This window comes from Jatropha curcas, chromosome 10 (genome assembly GCF_041381405.1).
Source record: "Jatropha curcas cultivar XTBG-Jc1 chromosome 10, XTBG_Jcur_1.0, whole genome shotgun sequence".
Lineage (NCBI taxonomy): Eukaryota > Viridiplantae > Streptophyta > Magnoliopsida > Malpighiales > Euphorbiaceae > Jatropha > Jatropha curcas.
This window is the reverse complement of record NC_143160.1, coordinates 18,910,662-18,931,122: the sequence shown is the minus strand read 5'-3', so window position 1 is coordinate 18,931,122 and position 20,461 is coordinate 18,910,662. Positions and strand designations below refer to the sequence as shown.

The following is a 20,461-nucleotide window of genomic DNA, read 5'->3' as shown; positions in this document are numbered from 1 at the left end:
AATATTATAATAATTTTATGTATATTATCGATCTAAATTTGAATCTACATGTCTTAAAATTGTACTTAATGATATCAAGTTAAGATTTACTAGCATATTAATTTTTGATGAATTTAACTTATATTAAGTTGGAATTCAGACATCTCAATCATAAAAAAGTAGCGATAAACTTCAAAAATTTTTAATGGCAAAAATATTGCCAGGACCTAAAGTGTTAATTTACTTCTTTAAAAATTTTTAAATTTATTGTTTATTATTTTTTCTTTATTTCTGTTCCCATCCTCGGTTGTCTCTTTTTTTAAACTTTGCACTGATCCACATATCTCTCTCTCTCTCTTAAAAAGTCCTGTTGAAAGCCACATCCATCGTGCCCTTTAAGCAAATTAAGGAATTTGGCCGCTCCGCTGCTTGCTGCTTGCTTTTCCTGCATTGGGTTGTCTTCTCTTCTTTGTCGCAGACAGAATTCTTTCCAACCGCAAAGGTTTGCTTTTCTTTTTCCTTTATCTTTAATTTTCTCACTTTTCCTTTCTTTATTGGAAAGTCTTGATTTGTATAATCAGTTTTTATATATAGTTAGTTCTGTTTAACCCTAGCTAGCTTTATTCCAATTTTCGTTATCTAGTTTTATAACACAAGATTAGCATGTAAAAGAAAGAAATAGTAGAAAGAAAAAGCTAGTTTTAACCCTAGCTTACTAGATGCTTGTGGAAAAATTCATGTTCTGAAGACGTAGTGACAGTAGACATTTGATTCTTGAAACAATAGAAAGCATGTAATGATGATCTTTTGGTATCTCTTTCTTTCTTTTTGGGTTGACAACAGTTTGAACCTCTAATTCTTACACTACCAAGATAGACACACAACGGTTGAGCTAGTGACCTAATGGATCTATTATCTGTTGCAAACCACTCTCCAAATGATACAATCATTTATAATTCTGATATGAAAAAAAAGCCTTATTTAGTCTATTACCACTAACGTTGGTGCATTTCATGACGCAATTAATCATAACGTCAGGGCAGCCAGAAGACTAGGTTGTAACCGGAGGAGGATCATGATGGCCGGAAATGGACAACTTTCAGTTCCTCCAGGTTTCCGATTCCATCCAACCGATGAGGAACTTGTGTACTATTATCTAAAGAAGAAGGTGTCCTATGAAGCCATTGACCTTGATGTTATTAAGGAAGTGGATCTCAACAAACTTGAGCCATGGGACCTTAAAGGTTAGGTTAGAATTCACTTGCTGTAAAAGTTGTACATCAAGTACAGATGTTAACTAATTTGTTGGTGGAAGTAATGCAGATAAATGCAGAATTGGATCTGGTCCTCAAAATGAATGGTATTTCTTCAGCCACAAGGACAAGAAATATCCAACAGGGACAAGAACGAATAGGGCAACCACAGCTGGTTTTTGGAAAGCAACAGGAAGGGACAAAGCCATCCATCTTAGCAATACCAAGAGGATTGGCATGAGGAAAACCCTAGTTTTCTATACAGGACGTGCTCCTCATGGCCAAAAAACTGATTGGATCATGCATGAGTACCGCCTTGATGATGACCAAAGCTCCCACGTTCAGCTGGTAAAGATTGCTTCTTATTGTAAATCTGTAATATACCAAGCCTACCTACCTAATTCGACTAAACCTTCTGAAATTGTTATATAGCAGGAAGATGGATGGGTCGTGTGCAGAGTTTTCAAGAAGAAGAATCAAAATAGAGGTTCCTTAGTAGAAGAATCAAACTACTCTTGCATGATGAAGGGTAACGCTTCTTCTTCATCAATATTGGACATGGAGCCCAACAAACAGAATCATATTCAACCACTATATGATTACAATAATAATAATAGCTTTGACGGTTCCATGCATCTTCCGCAGTTATTCAGTCCAGAATCGCCCTTTATTTCACCACCTATTTCTTTAAACACTATGGATATCGAGTGCTCTCAAAACTTGCTGAGGCTAACATCATCAACCGGTTGTGGACTTCTGCAACCAGAAAGGTTCAATGGCGATTGGTCATTTCTAGATAAGCTTCTTGCTTCTCATCAAAGCACCCTCGATCATCATCATCATTCCCAATGCAAACCCAATCCTTCATCTCATGTTGTTGAACATCATCTACCTCACAAGTTCCCATTTCCAAATTATCCAAGTAGAAATTAACACTGTTATTGCCAATCTAGCTCCTTAGCTCCTTATATTTTATCTATAAATATATATCTAATCTTCCTAAGTTGTGGACCAAATATTTTTATGTATTCATATATATACTAGTGCTTAATTTGTCAAATTTTTGTGTTTGCTATTTCATGAGTTGCTATTTTTTTCTTTTTGGGATTTTCTACAATTACGCCACTCCACTGTCTTTTGGATATAAGACTAATCTCATTTCAAGACAATATAAATTGACAATTACGAATGATATGTTATGTATTTACCTACTTTCGGTATATGTACCCTATTACACCAAACTAATTAAAAATAAAGTTTTTTTTTTCTTTTTTTTTTTGTGTGTGAATAAGAGAAAAGAAACAGCCAACTACAGGTACATCCTAGGATGGGCTATGCCTGAGATGTCATGAAGAATCCAATTAACAAAGAAGAGGGACAACTATCTAGCACATGCGTACCCAAAGAAACCTCCCCTGCAGCCCTATTAGCTTCACGAAAAACGTGACTGATATTGCAATTCCATCCTGCCATTTCTTGTCTGATAGATAAGACAACGGAGCTAAATTCCCAGGGGTAGAGCAAGTACCCGTAATCACACCCACAACTACCTGACTATCGCATTCCACAAGAAGACGAGCAAACCCCTTGCTTTAGCCAACTTCAGTCCCTCCAAAATAGCCCACAATTACCCACTAGGAACTAAAGGAAAACCGAAACGCGACAGGAAGCCACAAAACCCAGCGACCCAGCTCATTCCTGATAAGCCTTCCACAAAGCCCCAGCATTTCTGACACTCCGGTAGGTTTTAAGTTTTTATTTGTAACAAAGGTATTTTGGACCATTCATTAGGAAAAAAAAAAAAAAAAAGATAAAACAATCTGAAATTTTTTAAGAAAATCACCATGGACTGGTTTGGTGATGGGTGGTCTCATACATAAAATGTAGACAAGTCTTATTATTAAAATAAATTGATTGTTTTCTCAGTAATTAATAATTAGAGACATGGGATTCAATAAAGGAATTAATTAATACAATAATAAAATAGCGAATAAATTTTTTTTTTTTTCAAATGAAGTAGCGAATGGATTTAGAAGACAAGAAGTTAACATTATCCTACTAACTTCCAGTGTTTCACTCTTTTTATTAAAATTTTTTTACAACGTTATCTTTATCCTTAATTAATATAAAATCTTTCTATTATCACATTAGGTCTTGTTTTATTATCTTTATGTTTAGCTTATTTATATTTGATCGTAAAAAAAAAAAATTTATTTATATGTTTGTATTTAAACTCAAACAAATATTAAAAATTAAAAATGTTGATTCCCTAAAATATTAAAAATTTCCCATTTTATTTATCAAATAGTGAACTTTTCAATTTTTGCTCCCTTAAATTTTGAAAATTTAGATATAGTGAAATCATTGTTTTATAATGAATTTAATTGAAAATTCTAGGTGAATATTTCAATGTCCTTTTTTGTTATTTTAAATTTATAGCTAATTAAACGACTATTTTTATCGAACACTTTCGCTTTTAACTACTATATAGACAGCTAATAGCTAGCTGCTAACTTCTACCAGTTAACTGCTACTAAAACAGTTAACAACTACTAGAACAGCTAGTATTGCCGAACAGACTCTTAGTATATGGGCCCACTTCATACACAAAATCCATAAAAAATGAACTTTTGGTTATAACAAGAGTATTTCTAACCATTTACAAGGGAAAAAAAAGGATATAATGGATATAAAAAAAACTTCTCTAGATTGGGTCGATGTATGAGACCACTTATACATTGAGTGTAGATAAATCATCCAGAAAGAAAAATAAAAGAAGAGGAGGAAGAAGAAGAGAAGGATGAGGGAAGAAATAAAGAAGATAAAAAAGGGAAAAGATGAAGAGGAGATCGGGAAGAAGAAATAGAGTGTGAGGGAGAGTGAAGAAATTTCTACACCCTAGCCCAATCATCACCGGCTTCCATATCCAATCTATCAATCACCATTAGAACACCTAATGGCTTTCTCAACCTATTCTATATTGATTGTTTAATTTATTTCGTGAAAACGCAAGAAAAATTAAGAGAAGATTGGGACTTCCAGAGAGAGGAACCCTACTTCATGGCTTTTAACATCTACTTCGGTGAACCGATGTTGTCTGTTTTCATTTTCTGCAGTATTCAATTGATTTGAATATAGTTAATGTTAGTTTCACTATGGGTCTTTTAATTTTTCACCATCATGTGTAAGGATCTTATTCAAGCATTTTCGTAAGATTTGATGATGTGTCAAAAAATATAGTTAAATATCAACACCTAAATGCAAACTAATTTAAATCTGAGTAGTTTATTTATATATAATCTTTGAGATAGTTTCTCTAGATTAAGGGTCCACAGTCAAGGATATCCAATCACGTGTGAGGAATGTTAGATTATTTAATAATCTATATGTGACCCATGTGATTAAAGGGCTGGATCTAATTAAGGTGACCCAAGATGATGATTATTGGGCTTAATGGATGAGGACCAGTTAGGATTTTAATACCCTTCCTTTGCCTTATAAAAGATAAAGGAATGAACAGCTTAGGGTTAAGGAAAGAAAAGAGAGAGTGCAACGACTACCTCAAACACGTATGGTGATAGGTTATTTGAGAGAGCGTGAAAAGAAACTCCGTGAAAAAAGGGACATTGATTATAAAGAGACTTTTTCTCCAGTTTCCAAAAAGGACTCTTTAAGAATTATTTTGGCTTGGTGGCTCATTATGATCTAGAGCTTCATCAAATGGATGTAAAGACAACCTTTCTTAATGGTGACTTAAAGGAAGAAGTATATATGGACCAACCAGAGAGGTTTGTAGTCACAGGAAAGGAAAATTTGGTGTGTAAGTTAAAGAAGTCAATATATGGACTGAAGCAAGCTTCCCGTCAATGGTATCTTAAGTTCAATAATACCATCACTTCATATGGTTTTATAGAAAACACTGTTGATCGGTATATTTATATGAAGGTCAGTGGGAGCAAGCTCATCATGTTAGTCCTATATGTTGATGACATTCTTCTTGCTGCGAATGATGTTGGGTTGTTGCATGATGTAAAGAGTTTTCTCTCTAAGAACTTTGAAATAAAAGATATGGAAGAGGCATCCTTTGTGATTGGAATAGAAATATTCCGTGATAGTCATAAGAACTGTTAGGATTGGCTCAAAGAGCTTACATTGATAAGGTATTAGAGAGATTCAGAATGGAAAAATGCTCCGCAGGAATAGTTCCAATTCAGAAAGGAGATAGGTTCAGCGAAATGCAATGTCCTAAGAATGATTTGGAATCTAAAGAGATGGAGTCTATTCCATATGCGTCAGTGGTTGGGAGCTTAATGTATGTTCAAGCATGTATTCGACCGGATATTAGTTTTGTTGTAGGAATGTTAGGGCGATATCAAAGTAGTTTCGGGATGGACCATTGGAAAGCTGCAAAAAAAGTACTTAGGTATTTACAAGGCACTAAAGATCATATACTCACTTATAGAAAGTCCAGCCATCTAGAAGTGGTGGGATACTCGGATTTAGACTATGCTGGTTGTGTAGATTCGAGAAAGTCTACATTTGGCTACTTGTTTCTCCTAGCTGGAGGAGCAGTATCATGGAAAAGTGGAAAGCAATCTGTCATTGCTACTTCCACAATGGAGGCTGAATTCGTGCATGCTTTGAGGCCACTGTTCATGCATTGTGGTTGCGGAACTTTGTCTGAGGTCTAGGCATTATCGACAATATAGCTAGACTGTTGAAAATTTACTATGATAATTCCATAACTGTCTTCTTCTCTAAGAATGATAGGTACTCTAAGGGTGCAAGGCACATGGATTTAAAGTACCTATCGGTGAAAGAAGAAGTGCAAAAACACAAAGTGTCAATTGAGCATATCGGTACTGATCTGATGATAGCGGATCTGCTAACTAAAGGCTTACCGCCCAAAATCTTCACTGGTCATGTTGATAGAATGGGCATTAGAGATAAGTCCTTGTTAGTATGATGCTTAAACTTGTTGTAACACCCTCCACCCAGTCCCATGAGACCTGACGACGGATGCTACATTCGGTGCCGGAGACACCGTCTTAACTTAACATACAAATCATTAAATAAGATTATGAATTAGAAGTAATTGAGTATTCATAAGTTTAGCGAGTAATATGTTTTTTTTTTTAATAGATAATCGTTTTATTTCGTTTTCATCTCTTTTTTCTTTTTTTTTTTTTGAAAAATAGATTAGGAAAAATCCTACAGAAATACTGTAAAAATTTCCCTTTAAAAACTAAGCTCGCCAAAAATGTGAATACAAAACACTCCCAATTAAACTCCAAGCTCCCAACATCTCCAAATAATCATCATAACACAACAACACTTCTATATTTTTACAACTATATAAATCCTAAATAGCATTTTAATATTCATCAATTAATTGCATTCAGTATATATATCAAGTCTTAATAAACTAATCATACCAACTCTCTTGAAATATTTTATCTTCAATCATTTAATGAATCTTATGCTTATCTCCGAATATATACACCAACATAATTGCTAATTACATACTTCAGTTATCATTCAAATAACACAATCTCCGAAAATATAATACTTATACATGCCATAATTCTTAATTACATAAATCTCAATCTACTACTACCACAATAGTCACTTCTGCTCTGATGCTACTCTTTTAGTCTTCAAGCAGCAACCACAGTCTTTAACCTGCGCGTGATAAAAATCAACGCGCTGAGTATAAAACTCAGTGGTGCTCATAATTCACATACTTACTAAAGTTGCGATGACAACTTACTTAAAACACAAATTACATAAAATCATTAAATTTCAATATACATTTACATTTATAGCAAAAGAAATATCAAATAAACTATTAATTAATAACATAAAGAATTTAATTCTTTCAATTCATAAATTCATTACTTGCAAATTTATTATACCAATACATATACTATTTATTTTCAAAACCATGTACCGGAAGATCATGCTTTGAAAATTCATTTGATAACATAATCATTAATTTCCACAATAAGTTTACTAAAATCATATGATCTCATTCGTTTAATTACCTTACAAATATTTTTCAAGGGGCTCGCATACACTTAGGAGAAAGAGAATATAAGCAGATTTGATCGTGGCCTATGTTAGCGCCACCCCCATCACACAATCGTGGCCTATGAAAGCACCACCCCCATCACACAAATAAGCGCGTTCGCCTATTTATAAGGGTTGATAACCCTAGCATATGATCATAGCTTCTTATCATAATGGCATCAAAGGTCGAGCATGCTCATCATATATAATAAAATCAAATCTCGCATCAAATTCACACCAAGTATATTAGAGCCCAAAATCCTTATTTTAATTCTTAATTCATAATACTTCTCATAAAACTTGTCTTATTCTTTAGTCTTCTTAAATTCATAAAGTAAGCTTACTTTAGAACATAAGTAACTCATGAAAATTTCTTAACATAGAAAATTTCTTATCATATGAAATCATACATGTAAGCTTACTTTTGAACTTAAGTGACTTATGAAAACTTCATACTGAAATATAATTACTTAATATAGGAAATTTCTCATAAATTCCTTTTCTTTTAAAACTATCTTAGAGTCATAATGAAATTTATCATAAGAAACTTCTTATCATATAAAATCATACTTTCCTTATTCAAAATTCAAAGCACATACACCTTAAATACCCATTTTTTTAAAACTCTAACCATATGAAAGTTATCGAAATAATCATACTTATGGCATATATATATAGATAGCATACCATAACAAAAAAAAAATAATTAAGCCTTACCACCCTAGAGTGGTTTGGCCTCTTAATGAAAACCAAGGGGAGGAATTTCCTTCTCCAACCAAGCATACTAACATAACTCTTATGCACCAAGGTATCCATTTCTATCCTCATCATGCATTATCTAAACTAATTCCACACTTTATCCCAAAATTTCCAACAATTTTTCCCATTTATATCCATTTAAACATATCCCCAATAACACTTTTCAAACTTATATCTTATTTTTGTTAAATAAATCCTCAAACATACAAATAATCAAGAGAACCTCATCACACATGATTCATACATACATTTATCCAAATAAACCTATGATTCAAGGCATAGGAAATTTCCAGCATTAAAATAACCTTGACCTTTGCTGTGTTTTTAAAACATAACTTGAGTTATATGTCTCCAAATTGAATGAAATTAGATTCAGTAGAAAGCTAAGAAAAAATGATACAAATGTTATGAAGGGACCACAGCCCAAATCAATGTGTAAGATGGTAAATAGAAGCTAGGAACACAGACCAATGATCCAGACCCAATTCAGCAGAACTAAGTCCAATGTTTATTAAATTCCTACTTAACCAAACACTCAAATTAAACCAATCCAAAACCAGACAAGTCTCAAGACATAGGGCATCAACTCTCATGAAGAACTCATAATATAATCTTGTCATTATAGTGATCAAAATTGGCACTCAATTTAGAGATGCATGTGGCTCGACATAACAGAGTCAGTTTGGGTGTTTCAGCCATAAGTTGAGCTATATATCTCCAAATTGGACCCAAGAGGATGGGTTGGAAAGCTAAGAAGTAGACATAAAACTTTCATGAAGGACTCAGACACAAATGGGAAGTATAAAGGATTGAAAAACAATCCTTAATCTCACCTAGTAACACCTTGTCCCAAATTCAGCTTACTTTAACCATGAAAAGAACATGAAAGAGATAGATACAAGGTAGAGGTTTCTACCACATATTAAATACTCATCAAACATCACCAAGAGCATGTTCTTGCAACCAAAGTTCAACAAATCAATCATTTCATACAAAATCCCAAAATATACACATAATAGCATAAGGGCACAAAATCAAAAATTTGAGTAAGGTAAGTGTGTTTATGAACACTAACCTTAAAAATAAGCTTTAGCAAGCTTAAATTAAAGATTTCTAAGCTCTAACTTTGCCTTTACTCCATGCTAGAGGTTTCCCCAACCTTTGGCTTAAGTAGAGGATCTCCAAATTTCTTGAAAATAATCACCACAAATCACTTCTCAAGCTTAATTCTCTAAGATTAATTACTTAAATCAAGTTGGATGAGGTGAATTTGGAGGATTTAGCAAGTAGAAGTTGAAGAAAAACAAAGAGAAGAAGGAGATGAAGTTGGCGTTGAAGAGAAGAAGAAGAAGAGAAAAAGTGGTTGTTCAATTATTGGAGTTGATCATTATAAAGCAACTAAGGGTGTTTTGGTCTTTTCCCACAATTGGATGGCTAAGATTAAGGCAAAAGTAATCTCATCTAATGGCTAAAAATATTCTACAATTCAATTCCTTCAAAATATTATTTATTTCCACAAATTTCTCAAATTACTCCATAAAAATAATTCCTCAAATTTCCTTAATTAATAAAGCATCATAATTCACTATTCATTAATTATCTAAATTCTCCAAAAATATTCATTACTTACTTTCTACCCATAAAAATCATGCATACATACTCCAAAAATATTAAAGAAAATATAAAACATATATAGTAATTTTTCCGGATCAAAATAATACCGACTCCCGGACCGGTAGTACTATTCAAAGACTGGTCGTACTATTCATAGACTGGTAAATCACTATCCATTCATAGTTAATTATACTCAATATCTTCCTCGAATCTAAATAAAATATTATGCCCCTCTCTGTAGCACTATTCATGACCCGATAAAATAATATCATTTTAAGATTCGAAAATTTTGGGGCGTTTTACCTTGAATCAGACTGAGTATGTAGTTACTGAAGATTTAGAGGATCCTATCATATCTTCTGATAGCTCATCAGCTGTAAAGACCTCTAGAGTTGGTTCAACACCATCATTAGCCGTCGTGCCTTACAAAAGGTTGAGGTGGGAGACTGATGTCTCGGAGCTCCATGACTATTAAGTCATATATAATAAGGAGATGGTAGCAACTGCAACTACTATCTCTATAATTTATCTACAATAACTATTTGACAGGTTAGCTACAGAGGAGTACCTAGAGGTTGATGGTGCTGAAGTGATCTTAGGGAAGGATTAACATTTCTTAAGCTGGATGATGTTCTTACTGAAGTCCAAGATCTTTTGGAGGAAGTCAACCTCAGTACCCCTGGGAATTCAAGAATTTCATATATTAGGAGCCTATTGAAACCTGAGCTGAAATAGAATATCATACATTTTTATGGTCATAAGGGCTTAGAGGAAATGCTTATTGGCTATCAAGTAGTACATGAGAGCCGCACAAGAGAAATGCCAGTAGTCGTCAACTTAAGGAGTACTATCCCAACAGGTGGGAAATAAAGGATCATCAGCAATGACACTGGGGTTAATCCCACGGCCCAATTAAGAAAGGTTACCTATAGCAAGCAATGAAACAATTATAGGCAAGTGATATAGTTGATTCCACGGCAATCATGAATAAAGTAAAAAGACCTAAACACCAATAGTTCAATTTGATATGACATGGTCAAATGACGAGGTATATTCCAACTTTAGGGTCATATGCACCCAAGATCAAGAAATTATTTTTGGCATAACATTCATGCATTTCATGTTATAAACCAAGAAGTAACCTAAACACCAACTAGTGGTCAAATCTAAACATTAAACCCATGGTTCAACCCAAACCCACGGTCAAACTTAAACACTAAACCCATGGTTGAAGACCCATGGTCAAACCTAAGCACTAAACCCATGGTTTAACCCAAGCTCATGGTCAAACCTAAACACTAAAGCCATGGTTCAACACAAACCCATGGTCAAACCTAAGCACCAACAAGTGGTCAAACCTAAACACTAAACCCATTGTCAAACCTAAACACCAATCCTTACCCAAGGAGATATACCCAACTAAACCACCTATTACCAAAAGTCTCAAAAATCGACCTGAGCACCTGTAAAAGTTACTAAAAAGCCTCAAACACCGACTTAACTAGACCTAAGCACCTCAAATTCCCAAACTTGGGGAAATACCTGATCAAGCCCTCAAATCTTGACTCAAGCATTGCTTTCTGGTTCCTAAAAGCCTCAAACACTGACCTGAGCACCACTAAATTACCAAAAGTCTCAAACACCGACTTGTCACCCCTAAACCCCAAAAGCCTCCAAACACTGACCTAAGCACCCTGATTATTCTTATCAATCACTTACAGCCTAGAACACCGACCTAGGCCACCTGAACAGACCTAAGTTATAAGACCCAAATAATGCATGCTCATAAACCTGACCAAAGGTTGTATACTGATACCTCCTCTTGTTTGCTTCTTCCAAAGAACGACAATGGCTACTGCACCTACTGATCTGAGGGCTATGATGGAAGAAATGCTCCGGGATCAGAAAACCTATTTTCGTAACATGCGTACTGAGTGTGAACCCCTTCCCCAAACATCATGGGCATATGAATGCATGTGACTAAGGAAGAAATGCACGTGATGTGTGAGTCGCCACCTTGTTTAATTGTTTCAGGGTAAACTAGGAAAAAACCCTAAGTGACTCCATTTTTAATTAACCTAGTTACTAGATTAATTACCCAATGTCTAAAGCATGGTGTGCAAACCCGAGATGGATCCCGAGACTATGTCATGCTGATAAACTAACCATGAATGAATGCTTGAATGCTTTGCAAGGTAAATGATGTGATTGGACCAAATAAAAGGTTTATGTGATTTTGACTTGCCGCTCGGGGTTAAATCCCAAACGTGCCTACGTACTTCCGTTTGAATGGAAGATCAAAGTCGACGTAGTTCGATACGCCTCTTTTAGAGGGCTTTGAATGGGATGCTTTATGCATGAGTGTGTGTATGCTTCGTGCATTTTGTTTAGGCTTTTTGCCAAAGAGTTGATTTTTAGGCATTTTGCCAAAATAAGTGTTGATTGATTTAGGCACTTGGTGCCAAAATGTTGATTTTGAGGCTTTTAGCGAAAAGAATTAATTTGGGCTTATCCTTGCCAAAAGATTGATTTTTAAGGCATTTGTGCCAAAGATGAATTGTTTCAAAGCTTTTAAAGCCAAAAACATTGATTTAGGCAATTAATTTGCCAAAAAAGGTTAATTGGGCGATTGTCGCCAAGATTGATTGATTAAGGCAATTGTGCCAAAATGAATTAATTTTAAGGCTTTTAGCCAAATAATTTAATTTAAGCGATTTGTCGCTATGAAAAAGAAATCAATTCTCACTTATAGGCAATTTGTTTGCCTAAAGTGATTAATTAAAGGCTTTTAGCCAAAATATTGCTTTAAGCGATTTGTCGCTATAAAAAAGAATCAATTCTCACTTATAGGCAATTTGTTTGCCTAAAGTGATTAATTAAATTGAAATATAGGCAATTTATTGCCATAAAAAGAAAAAGTGTTTAATCAGGGCCTTTTAGTCACAATTATTGATTAATTAGACTTAGGCCAAAAAACTGTTCGAAATAAGGCACTTTCACCATAGTTATTGATTAACTAGGCTTTTAGCCAATATTGTCGAATTTAAGCTTTAGTACCACGATTATTAATTAACCGGGCACTTAAGCTTAGTTTTATTTGTTTAAGACAATTTTATTTGCCTGGTGGATGATATGAATGCATTTATGCTGTTATAGAATTTAGGAGGAGTAGAAAAGAAGCATGCATGAAATGCTAAAATTAAATGGGCAGAGTTTAGTTTGCGTACCTGATTTAGTCGACGGCCACTTCTTAACTCCAGGTTAAGCTCCACGTTAAGGGAAATTAATTAATTTAATTTTAATGGCCACTTAATAAAGCAAGAAAAAATGAAAGCTAAATAAAATAAAATAAAAATAAAGAATGCAGAAAGCGATAAAAGAATCGCAAAGAGCGTAAAGGGAGAAGAGAGCGTCCGTCAACACAGACTGAGTGAGTAAAATGGAGCCCCGGGGCCTCTTTTTATAGGAAAAAAAACGCACCCCGGGCGCGCCTGCCCGCCCTCGAGGGCGGGCGTGCCCGCCTAAGAGAGCGGGCGTGCCCGCCCATGCTGGGCGGGCATGCCCGCCCATTCTGGGCGGGCGTGTCCGCCCAAGCTGGGCGGGCATGCCCGCCTGGCTTGGGCGGGCATGCCCGCCTGGCTTGGGCGGGTGTGCCCGCCCATGCTGGGCGGGCGTGTCCGCCCAAGCTGGGCGGGCATGCCCGCCTGGCTTGGGCGGGTATGCCCGCCCATGCTGGGCGGGCGTGTCCGCCCAAGCTGGGCGGGTGTGCCCGCCCATGCGAGGCGGGCATGCCCGCCTGGCTTGGGTGGGCAGGCCCACCCCCGTGGGCGGGCACGTGTGCCTTTTCTCCTTATTATTCCGGAGGCTTTTCCGGGAGTTCCGGATCTCGGAAAAATATTCCGAGACCAGTTCCGTGATCCTCGTAATTTTTCGGACATTTCAAGTACCATATTGGCACACTTCCGGTGAACTTTTTTGAATGACCTCCGGTCCGACCGGACTGTTTGCAGTCTGGGAAAACTGGCTCTTTGAGCATCAAAAAAATAGGTATTCACAGACGACCACAGCCGCTGTCGCCGGCGGCTGCCGCCGCCGGCGATAGCGGCTACCGCCGCCGTTAAGGGCAGCTGCCACCGCCGCGGCCGACAGACTTTCTAGTTTTTTCGTTCCGGAGGCTTCTCCGGCCGGACTGTTTGCAGTCCGGGAAAACTGGCCTTTTGAGCCTCAAAATTTGAGTATTCACAGTTGCCCCCCACTGGCTGTCATAAAAATGATTTATGAGAGCCAGTGGCTGTCTGAAGGAGCAAATTTTGAGGATGGGCAGAGGAGGAAACCCCGCCGTTGGTTTTTTTTCCTTTGAAATGAAATGATCAAATGCATGGATTTATGTTTGCAACTTAAAGATGTTTCTGCCTCTTTGAGGACTTAAAAAGATGTTTTGCCTCTTTGAGGACTTAAAAAGAGATTTTGCCTCTTAATGAGGGCTTAAAAAGAGATTTTGCCTCTTAGAGGGCTTGAAAAGAGATTTTGCCTCTTAGAGAACTTGAAAAGATGTTTTGCCTCTTAATGAGGGCTTGAAAAGAGATTTTGCCTCTTAAAGGACTTGAAAAGAGATTTTGCCTCTTAGAGGACTTGAAAAGATGTTTTGCCTCTTAATGAGGGCTTGAAAAGAGATTTTTGTTGTTTTTTTTTTTCTTTGAGAACCAAGGTCCACCTAAAGTCGGAATGATCAAATGGCTTGGTTTTGGATGAAAAAACGGTTGGTTATTGGTTAGGGTTTCACCCTAGGTTTTATGTAAAAAATGGTTAACCATTAACCGGGTTCTACCCTGGGTTTGTGTAAAAGAGTTTGACGATGGTTGGGTTTCACCTTGGGTTGTGTATGTTTTTTTTTTTATAACACTTGCCCCTGAATCCGACTTGGAGGATTTTGCCCCCTGCTTGAGGGAATTAATGCCCTTATTAGCTGAAATGGAATTTCTTCTTAATGAAAGACTAAAAATTCCGTGATTACTTCTGTGATGGGAGAATGGTGGAGGTTCTTATCACTTCTTGCCCCCAGAATGGTGCTGACCATGGAACACCTCAAGACATTGGTGTTTGTACTTGTCCAATCGATTGAAGAATCAAAGAGAACAAAGCCACTTATATAACTCGAGGGAACGGACAATGTGGATGACATTGCTCATCTGAAAGGATCGAAGAAACGATGGTCCGAGTGGAGACGAGGTATTAAAGAATTACCTCTCAACGATTTTGACATTTTTTAGGGTTGTTTTGGAAACCCCGGGGATTGAATTGACATTTTCCTCTCTCTCTTTTTTTTCGAGGAGTGACTCAAAGAGTGACGCTTTCAAAACGAACTTTTGAGAATGACTCGATTTTTGTGACTCGTTGTGGAATGACCACTGGTGATGGAGACTTGATTTAAGAGACTCATTGGAAACTCGATTTAGAGACTCAAATTTTTCTTGTAGTGAATTTTGACTCGAAGGAACTCAGTGATTCCTGGAAAAAAAAGATTTATATACTCCCAAGGAGACCTATGAAAGCACTTTTCATTTTTTTTCTTAACTTTTGCCTAGTAGCCGCCCTTTCGGGTTTTCGACTCTAGCAGGCTCTTTGCCCTAACTTTTGCCTAGACCGCCCTTTCGGGTTTTCAGCCTAGCGGGCTCAATTCTTGCCTGAAGCCGCCCTTTCGGGTTTTCAACTCCAGCTTTTATTTTTTCTTTTCTTCTCTTTTTTTTATTATTTTTTTTATTTTTTATATTGGCAAAGAGAAAATGCTATTTATGATGCAAACTTATGTTTGTGACCGTGCCTTTGTGGCTGCCTACGTATCTCCAAGAACTCTTCGGGGGATGGGGAGAATCAGGTCTTTCGTAGTTCCTTCTGGGATGCGAACTTCGTGCTCGGCTGGTGCGGAATTCATCTCCGGCTTGATGTTAGTGCGGAATTCCTTTCCGTCTTGGTGCGGAATTTATTTCCGACTTGCTGTTTTTGCGGGATTCCTTCCAAACTTGATGTCTTTGCGGGATTCCTTCCCGGCTTGATGTTGATGCAGAATTCATTTCTGACTTGATTTCTTCGCGGGATTCCTTCCCGGCTTGATGTCTTTGTGGGATTCCTTCCCGACTTGATGTCTTTGCGGGATTCCTTCCCGGCTTGATGTTGATGCAGAATTCATTTCTGGCTTGATTTCTTCGCGGGATTCCTTCCCGGCTTGATGTCTTTGCGGGATTCCTTCTCGACTTGATGTCTTTGCGGGATTCCTTCCCGGCTTGATGTTGATGCAGAATTCATTTCTGGCTTGATTTCTTCACGGGATTCCTTCCCGGCTTGATATCTTTGCGGGATTCCTTCCCGACTTGATGTTGATGCAGAATTCATTTCTGACTTGATTTCTTTGCGGGATTCCTTCCCGGCTTGATGTCTTTGCGGGATTCCTTCCCGATTGATGTCTTTGCGGGATTCCTTCCCGGCTTGATGTCTTTATGGGATTCATTCCCGATTGATTGTTGATGATGTTGAATCAACTTATTGACTCGAGCTCGTATGATAGTAATGACCCTAGGCGAATCTAGCTTTGTTGTTGTAGCGGTTTTACCACTGGTTGACTGAAATATGACTTGTATTCATCACAAAGAGTTTTGAATACCCACATTGTGGTGGTAACTTGAGTGGCTTGAGTGTTGAAGAAGCTTTTATGCTTTGAGTTTGTGGCTTTGCCATGTTTGAATTCTTGAGGTTAATTTGAACTTTATCTTCCTCTGAATTTGAAACTTATTTCCTTAATGGTTCTCCTCTCCATAAGGAATTTTGAGGAGACTCTTCCTTTTCCTTGTTTTGAGAAATGGTCCTTGTTTATAAGGACACTTGTACTTGTGCCATGCTTGGCGCTTGATTTTCAAGGTGTTTTATTGTCATCCAATTTGTGGAAATGACTGCTTCTTTTAACTTGCTTTTTCAAAAAGTGTGAGCAGCCGCTTGGTCTTTGTCCTTATGGCTGAAATGATCTATCATCCACCCTTGATGGGCTTGAATTTAACGGAGAGCTTACGGTTGACCCGTTTTTGACAACTTGATTTCCTGTAGCTTTGATTTCTTTCTTTTGTGCAGAAGTTCCTTTTGACCCATTTTTTTCTTTTTGCTTTGTTTGCTTCCTTTTGACCAGGGGTTCCTTTTGTCCCGTTTTTCCTTTTGCTTACTTAGAAGCAGCCTCTCCATAAAGAATTTCGAGGCAACTTGATTCTGAGATGACTTGAGTAGTGTATGGATAGCATTGCAACTTCGTGCAGACCCAAACCCAATTCCAAACATAACTTCTTTATTATGTCGCTTTCAAGCTCAAAATTCAGACACCTCTCTGTCGGAGCATCTTCCATTCCTGGGTTTTCAGAGAAACCATTCTGGCCCTAACCCCTTCAATCGGCTTTGCCTCGGTACTGTTTGAAGTCTTGCGTACCCTTTGCTGGATCCTTTCCATGATTACCCTTCAAAACTTCCCTTTTGATGGTGCTTCTTAGGATGCCCCCAGCTTTGATTGATGCAGAGCAAATGAATGCATTTTTCTTTGCCAATTTTTATTATCTTTTTTTTATCATCATTTTTTTTTTTATATTTTTTTTATTTTTATTTTTATTTTTATTTTTTTTTCGTGCTTTCATAGGAAAGGATAGGGAAAGAGCATAAACATGATTGGAACGTAAACTGATCCCTTTTTATTGATAAGACAAAATTTGTGTACAAAAGACACTTAGATTTACAAATTTGAACTGAATGAAAACTTGAACGAAAATAAAAATGAAAAGAAAAAACAAAACTAGACCCTAAAAGATAGACTCTAGGTGGACTGTGATGGACTAGGATTGGATTGACTGTAGTGACTTTGCTCTTCTCGATGCTTAAATTGATCAGACAGGTTGTCGTTGGTCTTGAACAATTCCTTTGTTCTTTTGGAGGTTTGATCTCAACCTTCTCAGACACAAACTTCATTCATTTCTAAGAAAAGTTCGAAAGGATCGAACGATTCTTGTTCAGCAAAAAATTTTTTTGCATTAATCCCATGGTTAGGCAAGGGATTAGTTGATGTTCAGCTTGCTCTTGGGGATGATGGACCCATTGTCAACCAGGTCTTGTAGATGGTTTTTCAAAGTCCAACATGATTCGGTCTTATGCCCATGTCCTCGATGGTACTCACAGTATTCATTGGCTTTGAAATTCCGGGGCAGGGGGTTTGGTAATGGCCTTGCTTCTAAGGGCTTCAGTAAATTTGCTTTCACTGCTTCTCGGAACACCAAAAGGATTGGCATGCCGAGATCAGTATATTGCCTCCTTGGCTGATTGTTTCCCAAATTCCCAACACGTGAAGGATTCGTAGGGATTATACTGGCTATTTCATTTGTCTCACTGGACCCAGCATGATTCTGCCTCTTGTATGAGTTTTCTTTGAGTTGACCCAACTGGATTAAGTCTTCCACCTTAGTTGCAGTTGCAATGAGCGATTGGAACATAGGCAAGTACTGTGTTTGAAGCTGTGACTGGTAGACAGGCAGTAAATTCTTGATTATTATGTCAACTTGCTCTTGTTCAGAGGGTCGGTTGATCATTTGAGCAGCTTTGGCTCTCCACCTCGAAAGGAACGAGGAGAAGGGCTCATTGTTCTTTTGTTTAGTGGTTTCCAGCTCCCTCCGGGTAACATCCACTTCGATATTATAATGGTACTGTGTGTTGAAAGCATTGCATATGTCCTCCCAATTCTTCATTTTGGAACGATCCAAGCTTACAAACCATCTTAATGCGGCACCAGTCAAAGATTGCTGAAACAACTGAGCAAAGAGCTCACTGTTCAGGCCAAACGGGTTGAGGGCACCCACATACATTTTCAGGTGCGTTTTGGGACAGGTGGTTCCATCAAACTTGTCCATGTTGGGCATTTTGAACTTCGTGGGCAGTCTTGCTTCAGGGAACAAGGACAAGGAGTCCATGTCCACTACTTCTTTGTGTGTCTTAAGAGCAGTAATAGACCTTTCCAGGAGTTCTAGTTTTTCTCTCATTTTCTGAGCTTCTAGCTCAGAAGCAGTTCTGGAGGGCATGTCATCCAGGTTAAGGGCAGGGTTTGTTGGTTCAGCAGCAGGACCCTGATTAGAGGTAGTAGGTCCACTTCCCCCGGCGGAAGCCCCATTTCCATTACCACCGCCTAGTTCAGCTATTAGGACAGTCCTCTGGGCAGCCAATGCCTCATTCATTCTAGCCTCCATTCTGGCTTCCAGTTGTTCGATGAGGTTTTGGATGTCAGTGAGTGATGCCATTGGTGCAGTCGGGGTTGTTGGACTTGTGGGTGAGAGCTCAGTTGGTGTTTCGGGTACAGGTGATCTTTGGAGGGGTACCTGTAAAAGGACATAGTCAAAATGATTAGACTATCCTATATAAGGTGTTTTCATAGGTTATGTGAGGTAGGGTAGTGTTGGTATGCTAGGACACTTAGGGTAGGACCCAATGGGGTGTGATATGTAAGGTGGAGTGCTTAGGGCTGGACACCTCGACTTTTCGAAAGGCCCTAAGTTCTCAAGAAAAAAAAATTGGGCCTTAGGGGCCAAAATGTGAATTTTTGGGCCTTAGGCCAAATTGGGAATTTTTGGGCCTCTGTGGCCAAGAATGTGAACTTCTGGGCCTTAAGGGCCAAATTGAGAATTTTTGGGCCTCTGTGGCCAAATTGGAAATTTTTGGGCCTCAGGGGCCAAATTGAGAATTTTTGGGCCTTAGGGGCCAAATTGTGAATTTTGGGCCTCTGTGGCCAAATTGAGAATTTTTGGGCCTTAAGGGCCAAATTGTGAATTTTTGGGCCTCTATGGCCAAATTGGGAATTTTTGGGCCTCAGGGGCCAAATTGAGAATTTTTGGGCCTTCGGGGCCCAATTGAGAATTTTTTGGGCCTTCGGGGCCAAATTGAGAATTTTTTGGGCCTTAGGGGCCAAATTGAGAATTTTTGGGCCTTAGGGGCCAAAATGAGAATTTTTGGGCCTTCGGGGCCAAAATGTAATTTTTCAGGTCTCAGGGACCAAAAATGTGATTTTTCAGCTTTTGAAATGAAATGTTTTTTTTTTTGTGAAGTATGGGATGAATGCGTGAATGCGCACAACATCACAACATAATTCATTTTTAATGGAATGATTCAGCATCATTGGGCGCATACAGTCCTAAAGGATAGGTTCTATAGGCTATGATACAAATAGAGAATTGGCTTATAAGGGACCCTTGAACCTTGAGTATGGATATACCTAACCACATGTGAAACAAGGAGTTTCGCGTGGGTCCAACGGTACGCATACTCATGGGCCACCCCCAAAAGGATTAGGGATGGTTTGCGGTAACAGGGAGGACGCTTTGGCTGTCCGTCGACATAATCAAAGAGACCTGCCGATCAGCGCTACTTGCTATCCAGACTCAGAAGTTTGAACAGAGAGAGAAGAAATTCATTTGAAATTCATTTTTTGTGCAATGGAGAAAAAGATTCTCAATCGTGCAAATCAACAAATTAAAAATGTTTTAATTTAGTTGTACAATCAAGTTCAAATTCTCCTTATCCCGTATTCTTAAAGAAAGAATACTGGATTTTTTCTGTTAGGGTACCCTGCAAAACAAAGCATAGTAAATAATACCCTAAAGAAGGGCAGGTTAGTTTACACAACAATTGTAGTCCTCTTTATGCAAAAAGATTGCATAAGTCCCCAGCAGAGTCGCCAAACTGTGAACCCCTTCCCCAAACATCATGGGCATATGAATGCA

The 20,461-nt window shown here is 37.8% G+C and overlaps 1 protein-coding gene across 4 annotated transcripts; it reads left to right on the top strand.

Annotated features, from left to right (window-relative positions):
- Positions 1-299: 299 nt before the first annotated feature.
- On the top strand, positions 300-2,500 carry LOC105629660 (protein SOMBRERO). 4 transcript variants are annotated; one of them, XM_020677648.3, is made up of 4 exons: positions 300-481; positions 1,023-1,223; positions 1,303-1,580; positions 1,665-2,500. In XM_020677648.3, the coding sequence occupies exons 2-4, from the start codon at positions 1,055-1,057 to the stop codon at positions 2,163-2,165; spliced, it is 948 nt and encodes a 315-aa protein (XP_020533307.1). In that variant the 5' UTR covers positions 300-481; positions 1,023-1,054; the 3' UTR covers positions 2,166-2,500. The 4 variants fall into 4 exon arrangements, with proteins under 4 accessions (XP_020533307.1, XP_012066669.1, XP_020533301.1 ...); XM_012211279.4 differs by having other exon boundaries at positions 1,018-1,223; positions 1,668-2,500; XM_020677642.3 differs by having other exon boundaries at positions 1,018-1,223.
- The last annotated feature ends 17,961 nt before the right edge of the window (positions 2,501-20,461 follow it).